Source organism: Accipiter gentilis, chromosome 4 (genome assembly GCF_929443795.1).
Source record: "Accipiter gentilis chromosome 4, bAccGen1.1, whole genome shotgun sequence".
NCBI classification, from domain to species: Eukaryota; Metazoa; Chordata; class Aves; order Accipitriformes; family Accipitridae; genus Astur; species Astur gentilis.
In genome coordinates, this window is record NC_064883.1 from 37683281 (window position 1) to 37708141 (window position 24861).

General features: G+C 39.7%; 1 protein-coding gene across 1 annotated transcript in view; it reads left to right on the forward strand.

Annotated features, from left to right (window-relative positions):
• The window catches only part of PTPRN2 (protein tyrosine phosphatase receptor type N2), a 665205-nt gene that overhangs the window by 566326 nt on the left and 74018 nt on the right, over positions 1-24861 (forward strand). Inside the window, exon 14 of the mRNA XM_049798257.1 lies at positions 11239-11433. Within this exon, the coding sequence (XP_049654214.1) occupies positions 11239-11433 (195 nt within the window). The remainder of the gene's footprint in view (positions 1-11238; positions 11434-24861) is intronic.

The following is a 24861-nucleotide window of genomic DNA, read 5'->3' on the forward strand; positions in this document are numbered from 1 at the left end:
GTTACCTAACTTGGGAGATGTAGGCATTGCATGCGGGGAGGAAGGCTTTTCCTTGGTCGTGCAGTCTGACAACAGCAGAGGTGTATGGTTTGAAGTGGGCTGCAGCAGAGCCATAACTACCAACCCTTCGCATTTTCTAGTACTGCTGGTCTGAACATCGCCCTAATCTTCAAAGATGTATCGGGGAGGATATTCACGTGTCGGAGAAATATTGATCTTTCCTACTAACTATTAATACAGAAGAACAAGGGAAAGATGAAAAGGAAAAATTCAGTATGCTGCTGCTTTTCTGATGGTGTGGGGAGAAGAAACTTGGGTTTTACCTTCTTCCAACTTCTCAACTGGAGTTCATCCTGGCTTCCTGGGAAAGAAAAATGCCTCACGTGGAATGAAACGGTGTGATTTGCTGGAAGAGCTGTCGCTGCAGTGGATGACAGCAAAAGGTGCCAGTGGCTCGCAATCCATGTAAGATGAAAAATGTGATGGAGCTGAGTGTAGTTTGGGGAGCAAGAACAATCTACATATGTAAATTCATGTTGCATAGTGAAATTATGCCATACAGCTTCTCTTTTTCTACTCTGGGGAAATAATACGTACAGTAAAACGGAAATGTGAGCATGTGAATTCCATATATACTGTCACCCACAAGAGTGAAATAAAGAGCTGCACTTCCTAATTAACCTCACTGGAAAGCTCTTGGGTGTGAAGTTAAAACATACAGAAGGGTTGCCTAGCAAGCTGTTCCAAATTTCAGCTTCTTTTTGAAGGTCTGGGTCAACCCAATGGCTCTCCAGGCATTGTTGACTAATAATTTTGTTTGCTTGTTTGAGGGCTTGAGAAGTTAATTAAGTATAAATCAATGCTTGAGGCTTTTGTGAGTGCTGGTCACTCCATCGCCGAAGGAACGCTGCAGAAATGGAGGGAGTGAGGAAAAGGTGACAAGAATGATTAAGGGCATGGAAAACTTGTATGAAGAGATTTCGAAAAGACAGATTATTTCTTCTAAAACAGTAACAAGTGGCAGCGTGGAAAAGAAAAAGTATATAAAATGGGCAACTGAAGAAAGAGTGAAACTCTTATTCTGTCTTCTGCCTAGCACCAGGGCAAAGACGTTCAGTTATATTAAATACATAAGACAAAAGACCAATAGAGGAAAAGCTATCTGCATAATACAAATGTGACATGCAACACTATTTCTGCAGAATGTTGTTGATGCACAAGTTTTTAGCAGGAATCTCAAAAACCGAAGAAGCACGTGAGAAAAAATACTCTGGGTAATAAAATAGCTGATGGTGGTGTAGAAGATGTCTATGACTTCATGCCCCAGGTCTTAAAATAATCCAAAATTAAGATGTGACTGTTTTAGGAATGCGCCTACCTTGTATGTTCACTCCTGCGCTGTTCCGGTCGTGCTTCTTGCAGACAAACTGGTGCCTGGTGGAGAGGTCCAAGTGGAGTAATGTCCCCTGTGCTTGTGTGAGTTGGCAAAGGGAAACCCGGGACCTTCAGTAATGGCCGGGGAAGTTCTTTTCTTTGAAAGCAAACACACACATTAAGTCCTTGCTGCTGCTGCAGGGTGCTTCTTGGAAGTGGTGCGATGGGGCAGGTCAGGGATGGTGAGGAGGTCTGCAGCTCTCCTCCGGGTGGGCAGTGCCAGGGCACAGCGGTGATGCGGTTGAGAGCGTGGTTGGACGGAGAGGCAGGGGAGAGCCCAAGGGAAATGTGTGGGTTTGCTGTTGTTGCTGTTTTATCCAAAATATGAAGTCTTTCTGTATCTCTGACCATCAGTACTGAGTACAAAACCCCTCCTAGTTTTCCCAGTATCTCTTGTAACACTAATCTAGTGAATGTGTAGAAATATTGACCGACATTTTTAATCCTTAAAGACTGTTGTGGTATGTGATAGAAAGCACGTCTACTCTCAGAGACACGATGGAACTCATACACACTATTTTTTCCCATTGTTCAGTAGAGTTTCTCTGTATTAGCAAAGATTTGGCTCATAATAACCTGCTTTGACTTGCTAGCAACTTTGTGCTTTATAGATCCTTTTTTTACACTGTTTCCTTGTTCACAAAATTTGCATTTGTTCTTCCTAGCAGAGCTGAAGAGTGATTTCATTTTCATGTTCAGTGGGGAATGGGTGGAAAGCAACGACTTTAGTTTCCAAATCAGGAGAGGGTAATGACTGGCAATTTCAACTGTCATGATAGATGATGGTATGAAAAAAAATTTGTCGCTGATGGCCATCCTTGATAAATAACTTCCTTATCTCAGCATTACCTCTTATGTGTAGAGCTACCTTCTATGAAAAAACATGTATTTGAGGTTTTAGAAGTTTTTCGGACTTGCATTTCTCTGACTGTTTTTAGTACCTCTGTTACCATGAATGCAGTTACACAGACTTAAGGAGAAGTAATAATAATCTTTGCAATGGGGTGAAATAACATTTTTAGACATAAACTTGTGGCTATATGTTTGTTTCTTTCCAGGCTGGAAGTGCATGCCGAGTCCTGCTGGCAGCTGGGAATTCTTATTTCTAGCAGAAATGATCTCCCATTTTTAGTCCTGCAGGGCAATAAAATAGTGGACTACACAGCCTTAATGTATAGCTTTCCTGAGAAACTACAGCTGGCTTGGGACTGCATTTTTTGCCTGCCTTGGGCCCCAGGCAACTATAAACGCTGGGAGTGGAAAAGGAAACATTTGTGGCAGTTATCTTTTAGAGCACTGGCATCTGCTGGAAGCTCGTCAGGCTTTGGGTGGGTTAGACAAAGTCAAAATACATGATGAATTTGCACGTGGTTCTGCATGGCCTTTCAGGTTAATTCAGTTGTTACTACGGTTTATTTGTAACCCATACTGTGCTGTATGGCTCTCGCTGTGCTAGCGGTGAATTTACTGTGCAAATTCATATTAAGAAGCAGCTGTGCCCTCATGAGCAGGTATTTGAGTTAGTTAAGATGAACAAAATATGGAAAAGGTGAAGTTTGGTTTGCACATTATTTCTCTCTGTCTAGTTACTCCTTAAGAAATCTTTCCTCTCCAGCTTCATGCTTACCAAATACTTGTAAAACGCTACATGCAAGCACAGCTGAAATGTGGGAAATGCAATTTAGAAACCAGCATTTGTTGAAACTACCACAAAAATATGTTTTCTCTTTTTTTTTTAATTTTTCTTTTTTTTTTTTTTTTTTTTTTTTAATTGTGTGGCAGGTAGGTCAGTCTCATATCCTGCTGCTTCCAGAATTACAGTTGTCCGAATTGCAAGACCAATAATGCTCAGACACGGTCAGGGTCACTCTGAGAAAAACCTGGGTGCTTTTACACTGGTAGATCTCAGGTGATTTCAGGTCTATGGTTTGCAGATCTTTCTCATTAGAAATAGTCCCTGGTTTCTTTGGAGGCATCCAGGTAGTCTCTTTAAATCCTGAGAGAAACGACCATGATGTCATTATGACCATGATGGCATTATGCAGGGAAAATACCAGTTCAAATAAGTTTAAAGAAAAATGAACTTTCTTTGTATATCTTCTGTCTGTGAAGTCCAGTGTACTGCAGTCATGTTAAGTCAGGCATCTGTTTCATAAAACTCTTCCCTCTTTTAGAAATAAAGGAGATAAACTGTCATACTCACACAGTCCCAGTTAGACTGGTCTCTTGTTTTTTTGTATAGGAAAAAAATCCACAGTAGACTAACCTAAACATGGTCTTCAAATTTCACTGACCCTCTGGAAAGCAGTGTTATACCCAGAGATGCCTGTGCTTTCCCGGCATGGATAGCAGGGAAAACACACTACCGTTATTTCAGGAAAATATTAGACCTATGCTGTCATGTCTTCCTTGGTGACATGAGCCATGTAAAAGACCTCTCCCTCCTTCAGGAGTTTCTGGGCTACTTAGATGTCTACCTCATTGATGAGAGGTTACTGAAAGAATTAAAGTAAAAATATTTCCTTAAGCTGTATTGCATAGTCAGTGCCCTCGGTTCTGTGCAAGCCAGAAATTTTCATGTCTGCTGAACTTCTGGAGATGTCTACAAGACCATGATGGCTTTTTGTTTGTTTGATTTGGTAGGATAAGACTGTGCAAATGCTTAAATTTAAAGAGAGGGAATAAAACAAATAAATGCAAATAACAGAGAAGTCATTCTCCATATAAAGCTAGCCATGTTATCTTTGCCTTTCCCCTCCTGCATGGCCTCTGCTTTCTTCGTGTACATGAAGAAAGGGGAATCGTAATTACATGAGTCACCACCAGGAAACACTCACAATGCTAAAATAATTGAAATTTTTAATTTCACAGACCATAATCAAAATTGGGGTTTTGTTAGGAAAATGAATCTCAAGCCTGTGTTTGACTGCAATGCTCTTAAAGAGAAACAGCAGCCATGCCTTTTAGGTCATTTAAAAATCAAACAAAGCAAAACCCCTACACGGAGACTCGGAGTTGTATCCAGATAGAGAGAGGGTGGTGCGGTACGAGAGGGCAGATAGTAAGTAAACTGAACTGGGCAGACTGAGGCTATATTGACAATCAAATAAATACATTTTACTTTCTTCTTTTTTTTTACTCCCAAGATCTAGCACATACAAGGCTAGATAAATACGAATTGTACAGAGTGTGGATATGTAATGATACATTTGATGCTGTGTCTCTCAAAATATTACTCTTGGACGTTTTTCCAATATCTCCCTTTGTTCCTTTTCTGAAGGCACACTGATCTCAGTAGTTGCCTTTTCAGGCAAGGATAGAAAATGTATGTACAAATATTCCACATATGTAAACAGCTCTTTTACTTCTGGACAAAAAGTATGTTAAAATGAAACTAAAGCTTGAAAGTGTATTTCAATAACTCAAAAATAAATGGTAATAAAGCTGTAATTACCCCCAAAGCTACAAACACAGTAAATAAGTTAAAGTTAAATTTATAACACCTGCAAGCATATTAAGTATGCAAAAGCAAAACAAAGGCAGCTAAATGACTTTAGCTTCACCCTGTAGTAACACTAAGCAAATTTAGTTAGAGAATAATGATGTTTGTAGTCCTAGATTCATTTGTTTAAAAAAATGAGCTTACCTTATTTTTCATTTTTTTAAATCTCCCTGTGTTTTGACTGCATCCATAGCAGAACAGTTAAATCCATGCTGTACCTGCAGACCTCATCTCATCCTGTGAATAATGCCTCCTTAATCTAAAGGAAAGTGAGGCTATTATTTAATTAAATGTATTAAAGCTAAGAAGAAAAGCATTTTTAAAGATCTTATTCTTCCATACCTAGCATATAAAAGGTTACATATATTCTTAGTTTTCATTATATATTTTGTTATAAAGTATAGCCTTGAATCCTTTAGAATTAATAGTCAGCATTTTTAATTTAAAATTTCTACAAACCAATTTTGGTTTGCATGTCAAATGAACACAGTGCTATTGTGATCGTGCCTGCTTAAGCAGATTTGTTTCTGATAGAATATTAGTCAGGTCAGGTTGAAAGGCCTTGCTGTACACTCAGTTATCACTTTTAATAAACAGCAATTTCTTTGTGTAATGTCGCTGCATTTTCTTAATAATTACACCATGGAAGGATTTTTTTCTCTCTCGTATTTTGTTAATTCTGAAAATAATTGTGCCACACTGTTTTCTGGACTGGCTCAGGTGATTTCCATTTAATTTGTGAAGCAAAAGATTTTTAAAGGCGTGGAAATGTTAGGTCTATTTCCTGGATTTTATTTTTGGAATTATGTAAATTTGGGGATCAGTTACAAAAAGAGATTCTTTTCATTGATATATAGTAATGAAATTTTATTTCTTTTTCTAAATAAACTGGAAAGTTGGGATTTCCCTCAGATCCCAGGCTGCTATTAAGCAGATCTGAGGTGAATGTGACTGAGGAAGGAGAGCAGTATTTTAGATATGAAGCTATTTTCATTTACTTTGGACTGAATAACTTCATTTATTCTCATCTCGCCCGGTACCAGCTAGATGAGAACGGTTCACATGCCGTGGCCAGCGACTGGACTCAGACCACCTGAAGATGTTGTGTAGTGTATTTGCGTTAAGCAGGTATAATTTAATGAACAGCAACATCCTCACTGGAGGCAGCTTTGAGTTGGAGTGGCTCATCTTTAAGAGCAACGAGTGGAAAGCCAAAGTGCGTGTTGGCCATCCCGTAACCGGGATGCTCAGGTCAGTTCTCCTGCTTGTAACGTGCCACCCTGGGATTTTCAAATTCCACTTTTGCAAATAAAACAAGGGAAAAGATTCAATATTGACCATTCAAGCCTCAGTTCCAGCTGGTTTTAGTTCTGTGCTTGCCTATACTCTTAGCCCTTACCAGGGTGTATACGTAGATTTCTCTCCAAACCCAAACGTTTTAGTAAACTATGTGGTCTTAATGGATTTTCCAGATACCTACTGTATTAGCTGAACCTGATGCAAGATAAAAATTTGTCTAAATTATCATTTGCTGCCATGCCCTTCTGTGACACGGATGGCTGCCGCGCATCGCGAAGCCACGTGGCAGCAAATGCTGCTCCTGTCCCTGGCTGGGGATGTCCAGGAGAGGTGGCCCAACACTTCTGGTGGTAAGCAGGTTGCATCTCTAAACCAGACGAGAGGAGAGTTTCTTCCTCATCTCTTCAAATTCAGAGACCCATCTAAAACATAGTGGTGAGGCTGGCTCTCCGTCCGTGTGGGTTGGTGTCTGTTAGGCGCAACAAGTCTCTCAATGCCCTTCCTTAAATGTGGATAAACTACATTTATGCCACGGTGTGGTACATTCACAAGTGGACTGTATGGATTTGAAAATCCATTTGTTGTACCTGAGGAAACTAATTGTTGCTTCGTGGTTCTCCCTGTCTCTGTGAGGAACAACCAAGTATTAGGAACAGTTTAAAACCTCAATGGAAGGGGTCCAGGGGTTTTCTGAGAATACCGTTTATGGTTTGTTTAAGGTTATCAATTATGTTTCAAATAAAAAGCTCTCTACAGATGATCATTGTGCTGTACTTTGAACTCATTTAACTGGACATTATTTACAGAATATTTATCTTGGTTATGGCAGTTTTTGTCAAGCAGCGGTATTACTTTTCCATTATATACTGCATGTGACCACCACATAAGTTTGATAATAAATGTTGGGAAATAAAAAACAGAGTAAGTGCCTCAGTATGATAGCAATTCCCATGTGATGGGAAATAATGTCATAAACTTCAAATTACCTTTTAAATAAATGTTTACGTCCAATCCATCCATTAGATCATAGCCCGAAGGGTCAGGAGGATCATTTCTTCATATTTCACTGTATGCATTACGATTGCTTTTTTAGGTGTAAATGATGTTTTTAAATGAAGAATGGCACTCGAACTATACACAAACAACGGCTAGACATTACTGAGTCGCAGTACGGCAGAAATAGCCTCAGCCACTCGGCTAAATATAGAAGTGCAGCAGTAAATTGAATTCATTCTTAGAAAATATTTTTAATGGTGTACGTGCTGAGACGATACAGAAATACAGCTCATATCATTCTCACAGTTTGCAGCTTTGAGTCAAGTTTAAATTCTAATTGTGGTTTGGGTAGATGGCTGATTGGCTAAATGCTTATGAGAGTAAAGATTTTGGAGAGCAGGGAAGAGCATACCTGAGCGTGCAGAGAAGCGTGCAGGTAATAGATATCATATGAATGAGGGTCTTAACCTTGTAAAGTGATGCCACCTGTGTAAGTGCCCAGGGATGGTGTTTCCCTGAGAGCACCCAGTGTGAAACACCCCGCGCGCTGAGACCCTGCTATTCCCAATGCCTTTCGTAGGAAGGGGACGTTGCTGACCACCTCAAGGATGAAGCAAACCCGAATCCCACGTTTAGACCTTTCCCAGCTCTGAGCTGGACCTCCCTAGCCCGTATGTCCTGGAGGAGCCCATTTGGCTCCCCAAAACACCCCATGCATCAAAGCTTTTATATGTGGTGGTGTTAACGGTGTGATCCCTCTGGGGCTAGGCTAAAAACCCAACCGGGAGTGGAAATGGTTGGGCTAACAGGGAGGTGGCTTTGAAGAAGTAGAAGCTTTAGGTGCCCTCAGACTGCTGACATGCACGCGGGGATGGGGCAGGTTCCTCAGCCTGGGCTGGGCTGCCTGGGAGTAGGGGAAGGAAGAGCTGTCAAGGGCCGTTAGATCAACCTGGAAATAAATTCAACCAAAACCCGTCTGTTTACAGGCAGGGGAAAACCCATTGTCCTGGAGATTTAAAACACCAGTCAAGAAATTCAGTGGTGTTTTTGCTGCAACTATGATTTGACCTTCCTGTTTACATTAAACATTTTTTACGGTGGTGTGCACTGACATGGTTGCTTTGTTTAAGGTATTTGACAGTTACAGCAGTTCTGGGAATAATTGTTTTGGTTCTATATATGTCAGGAAATAAATATGTTAATATTTGAGAGCAGTTTACTTTTTTAAAAAACTTACTTAGATTTGTTGTGTTTCTCAACTTTGCCTTCTTTCATGAGGACTGTGGACATGTTAAACAGTTTTAAAACAACATTGCTTAGTAACCTATTAAATACTTTATGTCCAAAACATTCTTTTTAGTTGGAGGTTAATCTATTCCAGAACCAGTTGGCTATAATGTTGCTTCTTTTGTCATTATCGTTTGCATAAAAATGGTATATTAATTTCTTAGAGTTCACTTGATCCTGATTCTTTTTTGTTAGCAGAGGTCTATAATCCTTTCCACAGCAACCACTTGTAAAAGCAGAGGATTATGACTTGAGGCAGGATATGAGCAGCAGGAACAGATCAACTTAAAAACAAAGATCCTGTTTGAGTACAAATGCTATTGTTAGCACAGAGTTGGGGTGAGTCAAGTGGCAGGATGTCTATTAGAATATAATAAATTTGTATCTATGCCACATGGCATGCTAGCCAGAAGACACATCCTTTTAGCTGTTATGTGATAGACTACGTATTTTTATACCTTTACTTATAATACTTTTGCCTAGACCAATAAACCATTCCCTCTGAGAATGGCTGATATCTAAACATCTGAACAGCTTTTTTCTGTAGATTTATTTTTCTGTCTAAAAAGTTTCCACACTGTTGTAGTTTTCCCAAAATCTGCTAAAAGCAAGGACTTGAAATTACACTACTGCAAGGTCGTTCCGAGGTTAGCAATAGCCATTTTGGACTATTGCTATCTTATGATGTATGTGATCCTTCAGAGAAAAGGAGGAGAGATTTTTTTCTTTGTCCCTATATTTAAAAAAAAGAGATACAATAACATTTTTTCCTTTATTAAAAAGTCTTGGTTTTAATACTGATAGTTTAACTGACCTATCTAATGCTAATGTATGTGGCTCAATTTAAAGTATTTTTGAAGTTTAATGGTTTTTCCTAATACTTTTCCTGTTAACATCAGTAGGAAGTAATGAAGGTAAAAAGTTACAGAAAACATTCTAGTCAAGTGTGGAACAAAACCTACTTTTTGTAAAAATTTGAAAAATTCTTACATGGCATGGACAAAATTAATAAATATACAAAATGCAGTGATGGAGTCACGTAGCAGTTTCACTTGGCACAGTCTGTACAGTTATTCCAGTAACTGACACCACATACAAGGAGTAATCTGTGCTTCCCAAACTTCTGCTGACTGTATTTTTATGATGGACAACAAAATATATCCTGTTTATATATGATACGAATTTTGTCTCAGTGTATCTTAATTTGTACATGTGTGTATATATACATTTATAAAAAAAAAAAAGTATTACACACCTTAAAATAGTGTAATTCCACATAAGCATCTGTAATGGCAAGTCAGCCAAAAGCTTTGGTAGAAGAAAATGTTTGGAGGGTTCTTTAATCATTGCCATGTGTTAGTAAGAGGAGACTCAATATAACGGTTTCAGGTCTGAATGCTTGCTACTGGATGGATTAGGATCCCTCTTCATTGTCCTAAAGTTTGCAAGGTTAAAAGAAAAAACATAGTCTGAAAGTTAGATTTCTAACTCCTATCTGAAAAGCAGATTTTATTGCACTTGATATTTGGAGGTTTTCAGATCATCCTGCTGATGGCACTTGGGCTGCAACTATATTATCAATGAATAAAAAACCAGAAGCCGTGGCATTTCAACAGTATGAATTCTTCAGACTGTATTATTTTGTTAGCCTGAGGCAAGAGACTGTGCTCTTAGTACTACTCATCTGTGCAGAATGAGTAATCTGAGACAAATGTGTAACCACACCGTGTGTGCAATATGTCCAGATACTATGGACTAGCTGGTCTTGCTGTGCACCACAGGCAGCCAAGTATCTCTCATGGACAATAGACATATGTTGAAAAATGATAATTTTATTATACTGTCTGGGATTTCACCACACATATCTGATTCTAAAAGCATTATAACAATGGCGGTGTAACTGTGGGTCTGTTTATCCCATTAGAGTCAGAATTTTATACTGTAAGGAGTTGGTTTTACTAGCAGGATTTTCCGTTACCTAACCAGAATTCTGTATTTTTGCATGATTTCTATGCACGGGAGCAACTGAAAATACGTATTCCCAGGGCGATCTATTTCAGTGTTTTAACATGGCTTGCGTTAGCGTGTGTGATAGTTTGAATTTTCTTTCTTCGCCAAAGCTGCTTAAACAATACAGTGACAGATTTCTGCTTTTATTCTTCATTAATGTCATTCTTCATCCTCTCTGCCCCACATCAGGGAGGAAGTGTTGTGAGTTTGCTATTTTAATGAAGAGAAATGAGGCATCTATCAACTAGGATTTATACTGGAGAGCACATCAATTCAGTTGCCTTGAGCTTGCTGAGTTTGCATATCCAGGGCCAAGCAGCGCTCTCAATTACTCCCGTGCAACCCCATTAACTTCAGGAGGTTGCGCAGTTCAAAAGTGGCTTCGCAGAATGCGGGGCGGTATTAGGGAGAAAAAAGGCTATCTGTTAGAGAAGTCAAGCTTCAAAATACTATTTTTTGGTTATCTAAAAGGAGATGTGCGTGCAGCCCTAATTACGCTTCTGAAAGGTTAGGGTAGTCATCATATAGTAATTTCATTGAGTGTTTCTTTGTAGATGTGCCTAACAGAACAGACCGCCTCCCAAAAATCACTGCAGTGAGGGGGAAAACACTTCCAGCCTGGAAACATATTGTAAATCATATGTCTTTAGTAGACTGTATCCTGTAATTACTCCTAACCGTAGGTTGTTTCTTCCTCTTTCTCTCTCCAGGAGCTATGCCGTCAGCGCATGGCAGTGAAAACATCTGATCGCCCGGAGCCCGTGCATGCTTCTCGAATAAATAGCGTTTCTTCACAATTTAGCGATGGGCCCATTCCCAGCCCCTCGGCCCGGAGCAGCACATCGTCCTGGTGCGAGGAGCCAGTTCAGTCCAACATGGACATCTCCACCGGTCACATGATCTTGGTAAGGCATTTTTGTCTCCGTGGCATGAGAAATTCCGTCAGAATTTAAGGTACCTGCTCGGCTTTTGGAAAGAGATGACTTTTAAAGAAAGGGAAGCTGTCTTTTCACAGGTAGAAAATATTCCTCAGCTTTGTTGGTAATCTTAGCTTTGTATAATTAAAACTAAAGGGGGTTTTATTTCCATTTCTTTTTTATTATATCGGGTTTTTTCCTCTCTGGGGAACATTCTTTTGGCTTGGAGATGCGCATCATTTGTGTGCTTGCTTTAAAAAAGATAAGCCCTGTGTTGTCCTTTTGTCCTATTAATTTATGTTTACCGCAGCTTGGACAACTGAAGCAAACTGCTAGATTTCTGATTGGCTTGCTGCTTTTTCTCATGTATCTTCAGTGTGTGGAGGTATCTGAGCTGAGAAGGCAACAGAATATTAGTGATGTGGAGCAATTTGTTTTCCGTTACCCTTAGAAAAGAAAAGGGATCTGAATTTTGAGCCTTGCCTGAATTTTGTTGTCCTTGGCTGAATTTTTTCCAAGCTGGATGTCTTCTGTGTTTGAAATGATCCAAATATATTTTATTGATGGAGTCTGCGTTGCAAAACTTGGCTTACTTCCAAACATGACTTGCGAGCAGTATCAGTGTAGAAGATGGACACATGAAGATCTGTGTGTATGGAAGAGTCAGGGTCCAGTGGTTGGGACTGGCTGCAGCTTGTTTGTCTCTCTCTGTTAGCGTCCTGCTGGGAGAGCTGCAGAGTGATCCCCCATTTTTTGTGCCTTATCTTCCTCCTTCTTCAAATATTTGCCGTCTTTGTAGAGTGCATTGAAATTAGCTATGAAGAAGTTAGGTGATGTTGAAGATGATGAGCCGGGCGTTATTTTGCTTTCTGTATTTGATTTCTGCTCTTTATTGGTATGGTTGATCTAAAGTAAGCACCCTTTCCAGTTGGTAGTGTTGCCGTGCTTTTGGAAACTTCCCTGTTGATCTATTTTACTCACCGCTGAGAAGACTCACCAGTGAGGTCTGTCAGAAGAAAACCTCTCCACCATGCCATACTTTTGGGTCATAATTTTTCAACTTCTTTGTTTCTTTTTCTGGACTTACATTTGAAAGTACTGTCTTTTCAGGTATTTTTCAAGTTCTTATAAGCCACCTCACATAATGGAGAAAGGAATGAAGGCAGGCAAAAAACAAAGAGCTAATTTGACCTCAGCCAAGTTACTGACCTCCTTCAGCCTTGATCAGGTCAGCTATAAAACTGAGCAAAAGCAGGGCAGGATTGTAAACCAAATGCTTCATTGGAGTATGTCATCCTGAGTAAATACTTCTTCCCCTGTCCCTGCCTATTCCCCCCCAAAAAGTATTAAGTATTATTAAGTTAATTAAGTATTATGTTAAAATCCGGTATACAAGTGCAGTTTGGAAGGGTTGCTCCCATGACAGAAGATCATTTGTTGTAGTTTTTACTGTCCCACTTGTGCCTAACCAGAATTAAAATTCACTTGATTTCCTCTCATAGTTAACTAAAATGCTTGGTGAAAAAAGATTGTTTTCAATCGCCAAACCTCAAAATAAGTACAAATTCCTGTCTTAAGGTTCTAAGGCAATTTATTTGTATGGAAATAAGAGCAAAATTTCCCATGTAGATGGAAATATGAGTTTAACATTTGCAAACAATTTCAACTACTTTAAATTGAGCAAAAATTGTTTTTGGTTATATTATTGGGGAAAAATAAAAAATCACAAAATCAAGCTTAAAGGAGAGAAAGCTGCATATGGGAACCACTTATTCTGGCTCTTGGAATTTCTGCAAAATTACAAGAAAGAATTGTCTTCATATGGTGATAAAAAAAACTTTAAAAAATAGTCAGATTGGTCAGGATCACTGTTATGGTCTTCAGTGTCCATAATTCACTCAATCCTCTTTAACCCTGATGATGAATGCATACATATGTTAGCTATCTATCAGCATATGTTATATCTTAGATGGTGAGGGTTCAAAGAAGGGTAAAAGCAATGTTGTAGTGTCTTGAGAGTACAAGCCACACAGAGAGTAAAAATAGTTAATTTGTTTAGTCTAAACTGAATAAACAAAAATCAGTGATTCAGGGGAGTTTGCCTATGTGCTTTGAAATGCAGGATGGGGAAAAGTTGTTCTTAATGGACATAGATGATACAATTAGGAAGAAAATACGGGTTAGAATCGAAAGGACGCATTTAGCCTGGGTATCAGGGCAAGTGTAATAGGAGGGTCAGGCAGGCAGTGGGATGTTTACTTCAGGGAAGTAGTTAAACCGTAAATTCAAGATATGCTGAAGGTTAGGTTTACATGGGAAGATCAGCATCGCTCAGCTACAGCACTGAAGCAGATGATTGGACTTGATCAGAAATGCTTGTATTTTGTGTCACCGTGGGTCACGCTGAAACCAGAGAGCTGACCCAGTTTATGTTTTGCTCAAAAATAAATGCACATATCTGTAATACCTTCTTTGCCTGAATTTCTCTCCCTCTGGAGATGCTGTGGCTTGTTGGAGTTCAGCCATAGAAGAGCCTCACCAGAGGTGAGATTTTCCCCCCTTGCCCTGCAGCTACAAGTGGAGGAGAGTGAGGGACCACTTCACAATTTTTATATCATTCAGTATAAGAAGTTTTCCAGTTCTTCCCTTTTCCTGCTGCCACAATCCTCTTATCTTTTAAATTTTGTAGATATTTTCCATGAAAAATATCTCAGAGCCTAAAAAAGCAATGAGAAATGTTAGCAAGGGGCCTGGTAAGAATGGCAAATACCATCTGCTTTGTAGGGTAGATGCACTTCCAGGTCTGTAAACATATTTTTCAGCTCCACAGTGTGCAGCAAAGTAGCAGTTAGCTGAGGTAGGGCTCCTCAGTCTTTATTGTTCGTAGGTGCCAGAACCTCCCCAGAGAAAATTAAACAATGGATTACTGTATGAAGTGGCAGCAGGAAATATTTTATTTTGATTTATAAGCAGAATAAATCTTTAATGAAAGTAGCTTAGCAGAAATGTGTCTGCGGCTGCTGATTGACTCCATGTAATCTTGCTCAGAGGTAGCATTGGTCAGAAGCATTTCTGTAAAGCTGTTTAATTTGCTGGAAAATGCTAGCAAGTCATACCTGAAGTGATATCCCAGCCACCTCAGGTTTGGGTTTACTGGAGCTTGTGGTTGGCCACAGGTACTGTTTTCCTGGAGGACTTGCTACTCGTGGTTAGCCCATCATTTATAGGAGTCGAGGTCTGGAGAAAGCAGGAATCTTCCAAACTCATGTGTCTGTGGGACGGTCTCCTCGCTTAGACTGCAGCCAGTCTTTCAAAGAGAAAAATGCTGCATTTCTGCCACTTTTCTCTACAGCGAAGACAATATCTCCGCACCGCTGACAGTAGCATGAGGTAGTTTGTACTGTTGGCAGGAGGAAGCCAGGAGGACTCAGGAGGCCCAGAAGGACAGCGATAACAACATTCAGAGCTTTTTTTTTTCCTTTTCACTTTCTTTTTCCTCACATTTATAGCAGGAGGATGGCCCATATGGCACTTTTTGATTCTGTCTTTCTAAAAGATCCAAGCACTTTGGAAAGTGTAATTAGAGAGGCATGTTTTATGCAGTCGCGTTTGTGGCACTGACTGGCTGGTTTCAGCATGAGCAACAACAAAGTGCCCTCATTTCGGTAACCGTTGGTTTTACAGGAAAACAATTGGGTTTTGGAAGGTCACAGCAAGGAAGAGAGTAGGAACTCAGAAATAGATTTTCATCCACTTTGTTCACATATGTGCATCTGTATTTCAAGTGCCGAGAAGTCCTAATAAAGTGCAATGCTTCCCTTTGCAGTCCAGCAAGAGAACTGGGGGTGTTTGAAGGTGTCCAGGAGAGATTTAGTCTCCCTGACTTGGGCTTACACCTTCATTTTAGGCACTTAATGAAGTCCTGTCATTGACATGAGTCCATAAACTTCCCTTCTAGTTGGTGAAGTGAGTGGGTGGCTGGGAAGGTCTCCAGAGGATCAGGCAGAGAGATGGTATCTCTTGGGAGGCCTCCCGTTGTGCCTGCACTGTCCCATTGACGTCTGCAGCTTAGACGAAGGAGTCTCTTTTGTTCATGCTGAAATACAAGTTTAGCACGTAAGTTAGGTAGATTGGACCCCACATCTGCTTGGTATCTTGCCACGCTTGTTTGGTTAAAATAATTATAATCTTTTATGAGTTTTTAAATGAAGAACAGTACTGCAAGAAGGGAGCGTATGCTTTTGATGATAACATTTTGGGGTTATCTGAATGCCGTATATGAGAGGGAATTTGCAGAAGCAGAAGTGATTTTCTGTGTTTTGGGGTGTTTTTTTCCTTGTAAAGACAGACGTGCAAAATTTGGAGCAGTATACGTAAATTAGAATTTCAGAAAGTGTGAATCTCCAAAATATCCTCTTCAGTACTTGTTTAAGCTGGAAGTCTGAAGATTCTTTTCCCTGAGGGTATGAAGCTGGTGTATTGGGAAATAATAATAGCCTGTGATAGTTTGCACATACCACACTTTTCAGAAGGAAGTTTCATAACTGGGCTGAATGAGGCAGTGGGAGCAAATGAACTAGAGACTGAATTCTAAGGCTTCACATGTAGGAGGTGTAAGTCCACATGATCCCCTTTTTTTTGGCAATTTGCCTGCAAAGCCGAAAGGACTTTCCTCATAGAGAAGAGAAGGATAGCCTCATATGAAAACTTCAGGTTAAAAGAAGGTTCTGGGACAGTTTGTGTCCCAGAGGGTGAGCACCTGTGAGCATCTCCTGGGACACTACCTGAACTAGGGGCACATGGGTCAGAGACCTGCTGCTGGGAAATCGTCAAACCCAAGATGTTGAATTTTGCATCCAGTTAAGTTCTGATGCTGAATTAGTGGCAGGGTTGCTGTGGGGACTGAGAAGGGTAACAAGCAGGGAATAGTTTCCAAGGTTGAACCTGTTTTTTTTTGATAACATTGGTATCCTGTAGTCTCTGCATAGTAACTTTTTGATGGTTTCTAAGCAATTTTCCCTCACTCTCATTTCTTAAAATAAATTCTGTTTGAAGTGAACTCTATGGGGTAGCTAGCTGCTATAGATTTTCTTTTAATTGAATGTGGAAGAGTGGGGGATTGTGTGATAGAAGACACTTTCCAACAAGCAAAAATATTTGTTAAATCCTGCACCACATTTTGCTGAAATATCTTGATTTTATTCCTAAAAGCTGCAATAAAAGCATGAGCAAAAGGCATCTAAAGACACTTTTCTAAAGAGAGAAACTCCAACATGTGAGGACCAATAGCACTGTGCTAGATGCAGGTGTACTTTCCACCTTGAGCTTAATCTATATACACACAAAACATTTCCTGAGCGAAGGAGCGTGATGCACAGTATGAGTGCAGCGCACTGCCCAGGGACACACGCAGCAGAGTTGATTAATGCTAGCAGGGACAAAGGTGAGGACTGCAGGTATAGAAAACAAGGTCTTTGTCACAATTATAGTGTGTTTGATTATTTAGTGGGTTTAAATTTTTTTTTCTTTTTCCACCATTTCCTTCTACCACCATTAATTTCTCTTTAGCTCTTTATGACTTTCAAGAATAGAAATACTCTAAAAAAAAAGTTTACAGCTAAGAAAATGAAGAAAAAAAATCCTCCCTCACGTGGGAAGGGAAACAAATCAGTGGCAAAGTTTAGCTAAAAGCATAAACTCCTTAAACATGTGCTAAGTGGATCTAAATCCCAACTTACCTTTCAACTGTGCCAGTTTAAATAGTTGGAGGAGTCTCATGAAATGTAAGTCCCAAGAAGGCTTTGGCCCTAAAGGCTATTTCATCATGAACAGTCAGACAAGAGGAGTTACAAGGGAAAAGGCTGTTGTGTATTGCATTACTCAGTGACAAGATGGCCAATATTCCAAAAAGACATAAATACTATGAATGGGAAAATCTTTACCCCTCTTTCCCTGAGTTGTGATGCTTTTAGGGATGAATGGAACTGGTTGCCACCTGAAAGATCTTCTGCTGATGAAATAGTGTTTATCCCTTCTTTTTAGTTTTTTTCCCCTTCCTCAATGTTTAAGTTATTTTTAAAACATTTGCCTCTGTCTGTTTAAAGCCAGGACTTGAGATACAGCAACAAAGAAAAGCTTTGCATATAAAAACAGCTCTACTAATAGAGCCATAAATCTAATAAATGGATGTATGTACTACATAGATTTCATCAATAAAACTCAGAAAAAATATTCATGAACAGGTTACCCTTTGATTCTTCCATTTTTATTTGTTTCATGTTCAGTTGCCTCCCTTTTTCTATATTAATCTTGTTGAATGGGCCTTAGGAAATAACGACAATTACAGAGTCGGTATTAAATCAAGAAAAACAGTCCTCTTGAACATGGTATGAAATTAATTTCAAAATCTTTCTTTTTTTCCCTAAATTCTTCCCTGTCAGTTGTTTTCCCCAAATGTATTCATGATTAGAAGTAACTTGCCAAATTTCTGTGACTACACCTTGGTGTGTCGTTTGAATGTGAGGTGTTTATTCCAGCTTTGTTTAAGCTGCTTTGGTTGAACACTTTTAGCCATCTTATATCATTCCCTAAGGCTTTTAGTAGAAGGATGAAGAAAACATTTCAATTAATATTCTAGAATACTAATTTTAAAGTGTTACATTGGGAGAAATACTTGACACAGACTTGGTGGCTATCTGAACTTATTTTCCATTTCTAGAGAACATCCAGGTAATGTCAAGGCAAGATAAGTACCAGTTGTAGCAAGTAGCAAGAGATGCTAGGAGGTCATTTAATGAAAAAGATCCGGGTTTTGATACTTCAGATTGAAGACAAGGGATGTTACTGGGTCCTCAGCTGCTTCTGAGAGTCTCATTAGTGGCAGAAACCAGAGATGAACTCTTGTCTAGGAGGCTACCAGTCTGGTCTTTTGGCTCCAAATGCATCCTAAGTAATGAAGTGCTCTTCTCTGTGTTTGTCCTGTTGTGTGTGCTCACATTGTACATTACGGTGTTGATAATTCATTGTAGCAGATGTAGCAGTTAATCATATTTTGGATCTAACAGGTGGAAGTGCCTATTTAGAAGAAGAGCACTAGAAAGAGGGTGGTTCAGAAGGAGAAGAGCACTAGAAAGAGGGTGGTTCAGAAGGACTTCTCAGGCAAGAGGCCAAGATAATACACGTTATAACATCTCTGAGCTGGTGGCAAAGTTCAGGCATGGGAAGGAGGTGAGCTTTGACTCACTGTGGGATAAAGAAATGGCTCATGCACGTTGCGAGATGTGATGCACCGCTAAGATCAAATGATGTGTAGTAAATGGGACTACAGCTTCAGAGCAGAAAATACGTAACAGTCCAGGATGAAACTGCGGCTCACTTCATGGTGCTTACAAAGAAGGGACATCATACTGGGCACTGTGTTTTTTCACTGCTATACCAGTTGCAGTTTAAGGTGCCCAGGAGAACTCCAGTGGTGTTTTGGAGAGCTCCTTCTCTTCATGTGGGCTACGCCAGCAGAAGTTATTGGAAGTGCTCTGGTTAAGATGCTACTGGCAATGAAGGGAGCTTAATCCCTCCATTGATGGACCAAAGTTCCTTTATTCTCATCTTCAGGGCAAGGTAAAAAAATTCATACTTTGCTTTCTGCAACTCTTTCCAGGATTAGGCCTTAACTTGGCAGTGTTTTGTGAGTACGGTATCAGAATTTGGGTGGTGTTTGGAAAATTTAATGTGTAGGACACAGAAAAAATGGTCAAATTTTACATATGTACCCACAATGCAGCTGTGGAAACATTTTTAAATAAGGAGATAAACATTAAAATAATCTGTGAATTTCACTTGTGAATGACATAGTATTTGCTGTTCCATAAAGGAGGACTATGTTACTTTTTGGTCAAAACCAGGTCAAGTTAAAGTCTACTGCCCTCAAATATTCCAACTCCCCCTCCCCCCAGCATGTCTTTATAAAATACATACTTTTGCTATGAATTTCCGCCTTTTATATAAAACTTCCTTTGTTTCAGATTAGGGTAATATCTTGCTTTTTCTAGGTGCTAGCTCTCGTTCAGTGCTGTCGTGTCTCCCTCATCCTCTTGTCCTAAACGCGTGTGCTAACGCTGCTTTAGGTTGCCCAGCTGGCCAAGAAAACCCTATTCATAGCTAGGGAGAATTACAAGTTGCCTCTTGTTTCTGGCTGCTTGCTGTACCATCGAATTGAACCAAGAATAGAAGGGAGGGGTGACAAACTGCTCACAAGCATCACCTCCTTCAAGCATGACCTATTATTGCTCTGGGAATTATTCTCTACCCTTTTCTTTTTGGAATGACTATGAGGGCTGGCGTCCACGTCCTAAAATGTTTCTGTCCTCAGTCTGGTTAGTAGTAAATCCAGTAATGTCTGTTGAAGATGGTTGGTTTCTGGATATGATGTGTCTTTATAAAATATTTCTCTGACTATGTATCAGAACTGCATTATTTTTAAAATGAATTATGTGAAGGTTTGCTTCCTTCTGACCGGGCTGTTTGTACTATCTAAAATATTCCAGTGAACATCCAGTAACCCTAGTGCTCTAAGCTCTAGTAGCTGTCAGTGTAGTGAATTGAAGCATGTTTCTGTATTTCTTTTATTAAATACGTGCACACACAACACGTTTCTTTAAAGAAAATAAACAAAAAATGACAGTGTCTCCTTATTGGATGCATTGTATTTATACTCTGAGCATAGAAGAGAGTCTGGTAATTATAAAGTTGTTTAAGCATTTTTGTTTTAAAATTAAAAAGGTACTAAACTTGAGAAAACAAAGACAGTCAGTTATTTAATAGTGACTAGTTCTTACATTCTTTTCATATTTAATGTAAGTGGACTTTAGCTGGTTGCAAATAAAAATACTAAAGGACTAGCAATGCACACCATGATTTGTGTTCTTGCTGTCATCCAAATTCACAGAAAGAAGGAAACATATTAAAGAAATTTGATAAGACCAGGTGGTCTGCGTGAATAATTTCCCTTTCATTAACATATTCCCCTTATTAACTCTGTAATTAATTGTACATAGCTAAGGAAAGCTATGGAAATTGCATTTTGAGATGTATCAAAGCTGACTTTATGCTTCAGACTTCCATGCAATTTACTATTAATGAAGCAAGAGATGGAGGCCCCAAATCTATAATTATTACTTACTATTTGAATGACAAGCAAAGAATTTTATCAGCACAGTTTCAAATGAAAGGGGATTAACAGCTAATGTTGAAATTGTTAATCTTTCTTATTAAAATAATTTTGACGAGAGTGTTTAGCCTGAAAGAGGTTTCTGGAACATCATTTACCATTAAAACAGCTATTTTCTGAAGCTCAGTATGAATTTGTCTAAGTTTGACAGCAGGGTGCAAATATTTTTTAAATGAATGAATATTTTATGGGAGCTAAGGCTGTTCATGTGTGAGCTGATGCCGAGCTGCTTGCTGTGTGCATATCTCCTGGAATGTGCAGCAGGATGGTAGTTCAATATCCATCTTACCAAAGCGAAGATGTCTACTGAGATAACAACGGAAAAAAGATACAGCAGAAAAATCTGAGAACTGAAATTGCACCCAAGGCTGTATCTGCACATGACTGATTAACAGGTGGGAGCCGGATCAGATTCGGGCCCTAGATCTTGGTGATATTTTTATGACACAGAAAAAGCCTATAATTACCTTCGGTAATAATGTTACTTCATGTTTAGCTAGGCCTTCTGACTCCCTTAAATGGTGGCATATTTTTAGGTTTCATATATTTTTATTAGTGTCATGTGCCTTGAGATGAGTATTCGGTGGTGGGTGCTTTATACCTACATGTATGCTTGTGTACAAATACCATGTACAGCAACAGTATCCTCATGAAAGTATAAATAAATGTTTGCGAGCAGAGGTATAATATACATGTCTTTTAACTGTTAATGAAAAACTACTTGGCATTTTAAATTTTAAAACTTTTCCTTGCAAAATTTGCAATTTTCATCTCTTACAGAAGTGTACAAATGAAGTTGACAAGGCTGTTTTCACTCCTCAGGATGAGGAAATTGCAAATATATAGTGACATAAATGGTGAAAAGCAAAGTAGTGATAATTTACAAAATTAATTTGCAGTGGTCTCAGCCACATAAGTACTGGAGGAGATGTATGTAATAAGAACACTATTAATTTGCCTGTGTCCCATTATAGAAAAAAGCTAATGTAAGAGATGTCACATGTCTTTGCCAGTGACAAATCTTACCAGCAGAATAGATAGAGATAATTTAAATGCTTTAATTAAGACATTATTTGCTTGAGTAGATGGACTTTATATAAAGATACCATCAACACAACAAACCCCCATGTACCTGCTCTACCATGAGATTATTCCAAGCATTACCTGCGTGTGGACCACGTTGGAACTTTACTGGGTTCACTCAGAAAATTACAGGTTACAGAACTAACCTTGTATCTGTGGTCCTACAAATGTTCTTTGCAACGCTCTTGCAGACAGTGTGGTATTGTAGCAGAAAGTGCCATAGGCTGTGTTCGCTTCATTCATCGGAATCAAAGGTTTTTTAGCTTAAACGTAGCAGTTGTTAAATAGCACGCAGTAATAATACCTGAAGAAGCACTTTCATTATAAAATCATGTTTTGTATGTATTATAGAATCACAGAATGGTTTGGGTTGGAAAGGACCTTAAAGATCACCTAGTTCCAACCCCCCTCCCATGGGCAGGGGCACCTTCCACTAGACCAGGTGGCTCAAAGCCCCATCCAACCTGGCCTTGAAGACTTCCAGGGATGGGGCATCCACAACCTCTCTGGGCAACCTCTTCCAGTGCCTCACCAGCCTCACAGGGAAGAACTTCTTCCTTACATCTAATCTAAATCTACCCTCTTTCAGTTTAAAGCCATTACCCCTAGTCCTATCACTACATGCCCTTGGAAAAAGTCCCACTCCAGCTTTCCTGTAGGCGCCCTTTAGGTCCTGGAAGGCTGCCATAAGGTCATCCCAAAGCCTTCTCTTCTCCAGGCTGAACGACCCCAACTCTCTCAGCCTGTCTTTATAGGAGAGGTGCTCCAGCCTTCTGATCATCTTCGTGGCCTTCCTCTGGACTCGGTCCAACAGGTCCATGTCCTTCTTCTGTTGGGGGCCCCAGGGCTGAATGCAGTATAATTATGTGTTAGGTCAAAGACATCAAGGGTTCTTAATCTGTAAGAATCATAACAAACCATGTAGACCACAACAGTAAGAGACAGTCACCATGCCAGCGTGGTTGGCTGGTGTCGTTAAGAGGAGCAATTTGTCAAGGATGAAGCTAAGGCAGAATCCAACCCCAGAGCTTTTCTAAATGGAGATATCTACTGCTTTAGTAGGAAGGCACCCAGAAGAGTTGGTTTGATTAACCACAGCAACCACACAGAAGCAGCAACATAAAATCCCCAGGACAGTGCTGGCTTACGGCGAGAGGGATGTCCTGCTACTGCTCGGGTGAGCATGTGTGATACCTGCCTGAGAAAAGTGCTTTCTTCTTTCCTCATTGCCTCCTTTCACCTATTGGTGTCTTTGCGTTAGACCAGTTTGACTGAAAGTATTAGAATAGTGTCTAATTACTATTGATGTATGAATGTACTAATGGTGCCTAATATGCTGTTCTTCTGGAAGTCCAGAAATTACTTCTGTGTCACTTAAAAGTTCTGCTGGAGTCAAGAAAACTCTGCAGTATCTGAGGGTGTGCACCAGCCTTCGACTTACCATACATGTATCCTCACAACTGAATTTTGAGAAACTTTGTCCTTCAGGTAGGATTCTGGGGCCTGATAGAAGAAATTTTGATTAAAGTCACCGGGAACCTTTCAACTCACTTCAGTAACCAAAATAATAATAAGCCAACTCTTACACAGCACTTTTGATCAGTGGGTTCAAAGCTCTTTTTAAAGGTCAATATCATTATCCTGCCTTTTTAGTCCAGGAAGCTCAGGCAAAGACAAGGAACTGTCTTGACCAAGACTAACCTTAAGGTCAGAAGCAGAGCCAGGAGTAGACCTCCATTCTCTGGTGTCCTAGTGCTCTGCTCTCAGAACTAATCATATTGGCTTTAATAGAAAACGGATCGTATGGAAGGGTAATATTTTTGCCCTTTTTTGTCCCTCATTAGTCTTTTTTAAGACATGAAAGTGTAAAGGAGTTCTGCACCTGGGTTTGTCAGATTTGATTCTGCGAGTTTAGTTTTGGCCTCATTATCTAAGAGCAAACTATTCCATATTTGGAGAGCTGGCTGAAAGATACTAAATACAAATCGGAAAAGCTTGTGAAAACCAAACTGAGGATGTGCTGTCTATGGTCAGTTACCTCTATGGTGGAAAAGGATGCCATCTACTCATTTTTTCAATCTCTTCTGAACTGATCACAGTTTTCTTCAAGAATATATTCCCAATCTGCCAGATCCTTAGCCATCACACACATGCACTGTATTTTAGGTTCTTTATTTTGCTTTTTCATTCTGTTTAGCAGTAAGCTGTACATGTACTGTCTACTCAAAACTGCTACTGTCACTCTCTCAATGTTTTCTCCTTGGTTCAGCATGTGAGAGGAGGTGTTCCAAGGAAAAGAAACAGCACAGGAGGAAATGTTGACATTTATCAGTTATGACCAAAATTCACTTCTTCCCATAGCATTTTCTTCATTTGCTGTGTTCTGGTTTTTGTTCTTCTGATTTTCTTTCTTTGCAGTACGGCGTCTTCTTTCATCATTTCACTTCTTTGTTGACCTCTGCAGTCTGCTCTTGGCTTCTTTTTCTGTCCTCTTTAACATTGTCTTTCCCTTGTTCTTATTTTGCCCTCTGTCACTTCAAATATCCTCATCTGTGGATGAGACCAGTGTTCCTCAAACTTCTTTAAAGCGTTATCCCTTACTGGCTTCCATGGAAACCCAAGAGTCCCAGGAGTAGGTAGGATGTCTTCAGCTTATGCACTTCTAAAGCTTTTCTACTATCACTTCACAATCCCTTTTGAATGCTTTCATAAGAAGAATATTTGAGAATTTGAGAATCACTGAGCTAGGCCAACCTCAGCTGAAAATCCCATGGAGCATAGACAAAAGGTTCCCTAAAAAATGGGACACTTCCTCTAGGTTTGGGAGCTGGGTAAATGCCAGCTGCATCTTTCTCATGGCCAGCACTACTCGGTCTCCTGCTGGATGTTGGTTTGACATGGCTGTGAGTGTGACATGGAAGGGGCAGGGCAGAAGTCAGGCACGTCTTTTCCCACAGTCATCTCCATTAAGTCCTGAAAGTACTTCTGTGGAAAAGAGTTTCTTCACTGCTTACTGTCCTCACTGGCGGTTACTCTAATTGCGTTGCTTCTCTGCCATTTGCAGTGTGCAAACATGGAACTTCCTAGGTCAGGGATCCACTTCCAAA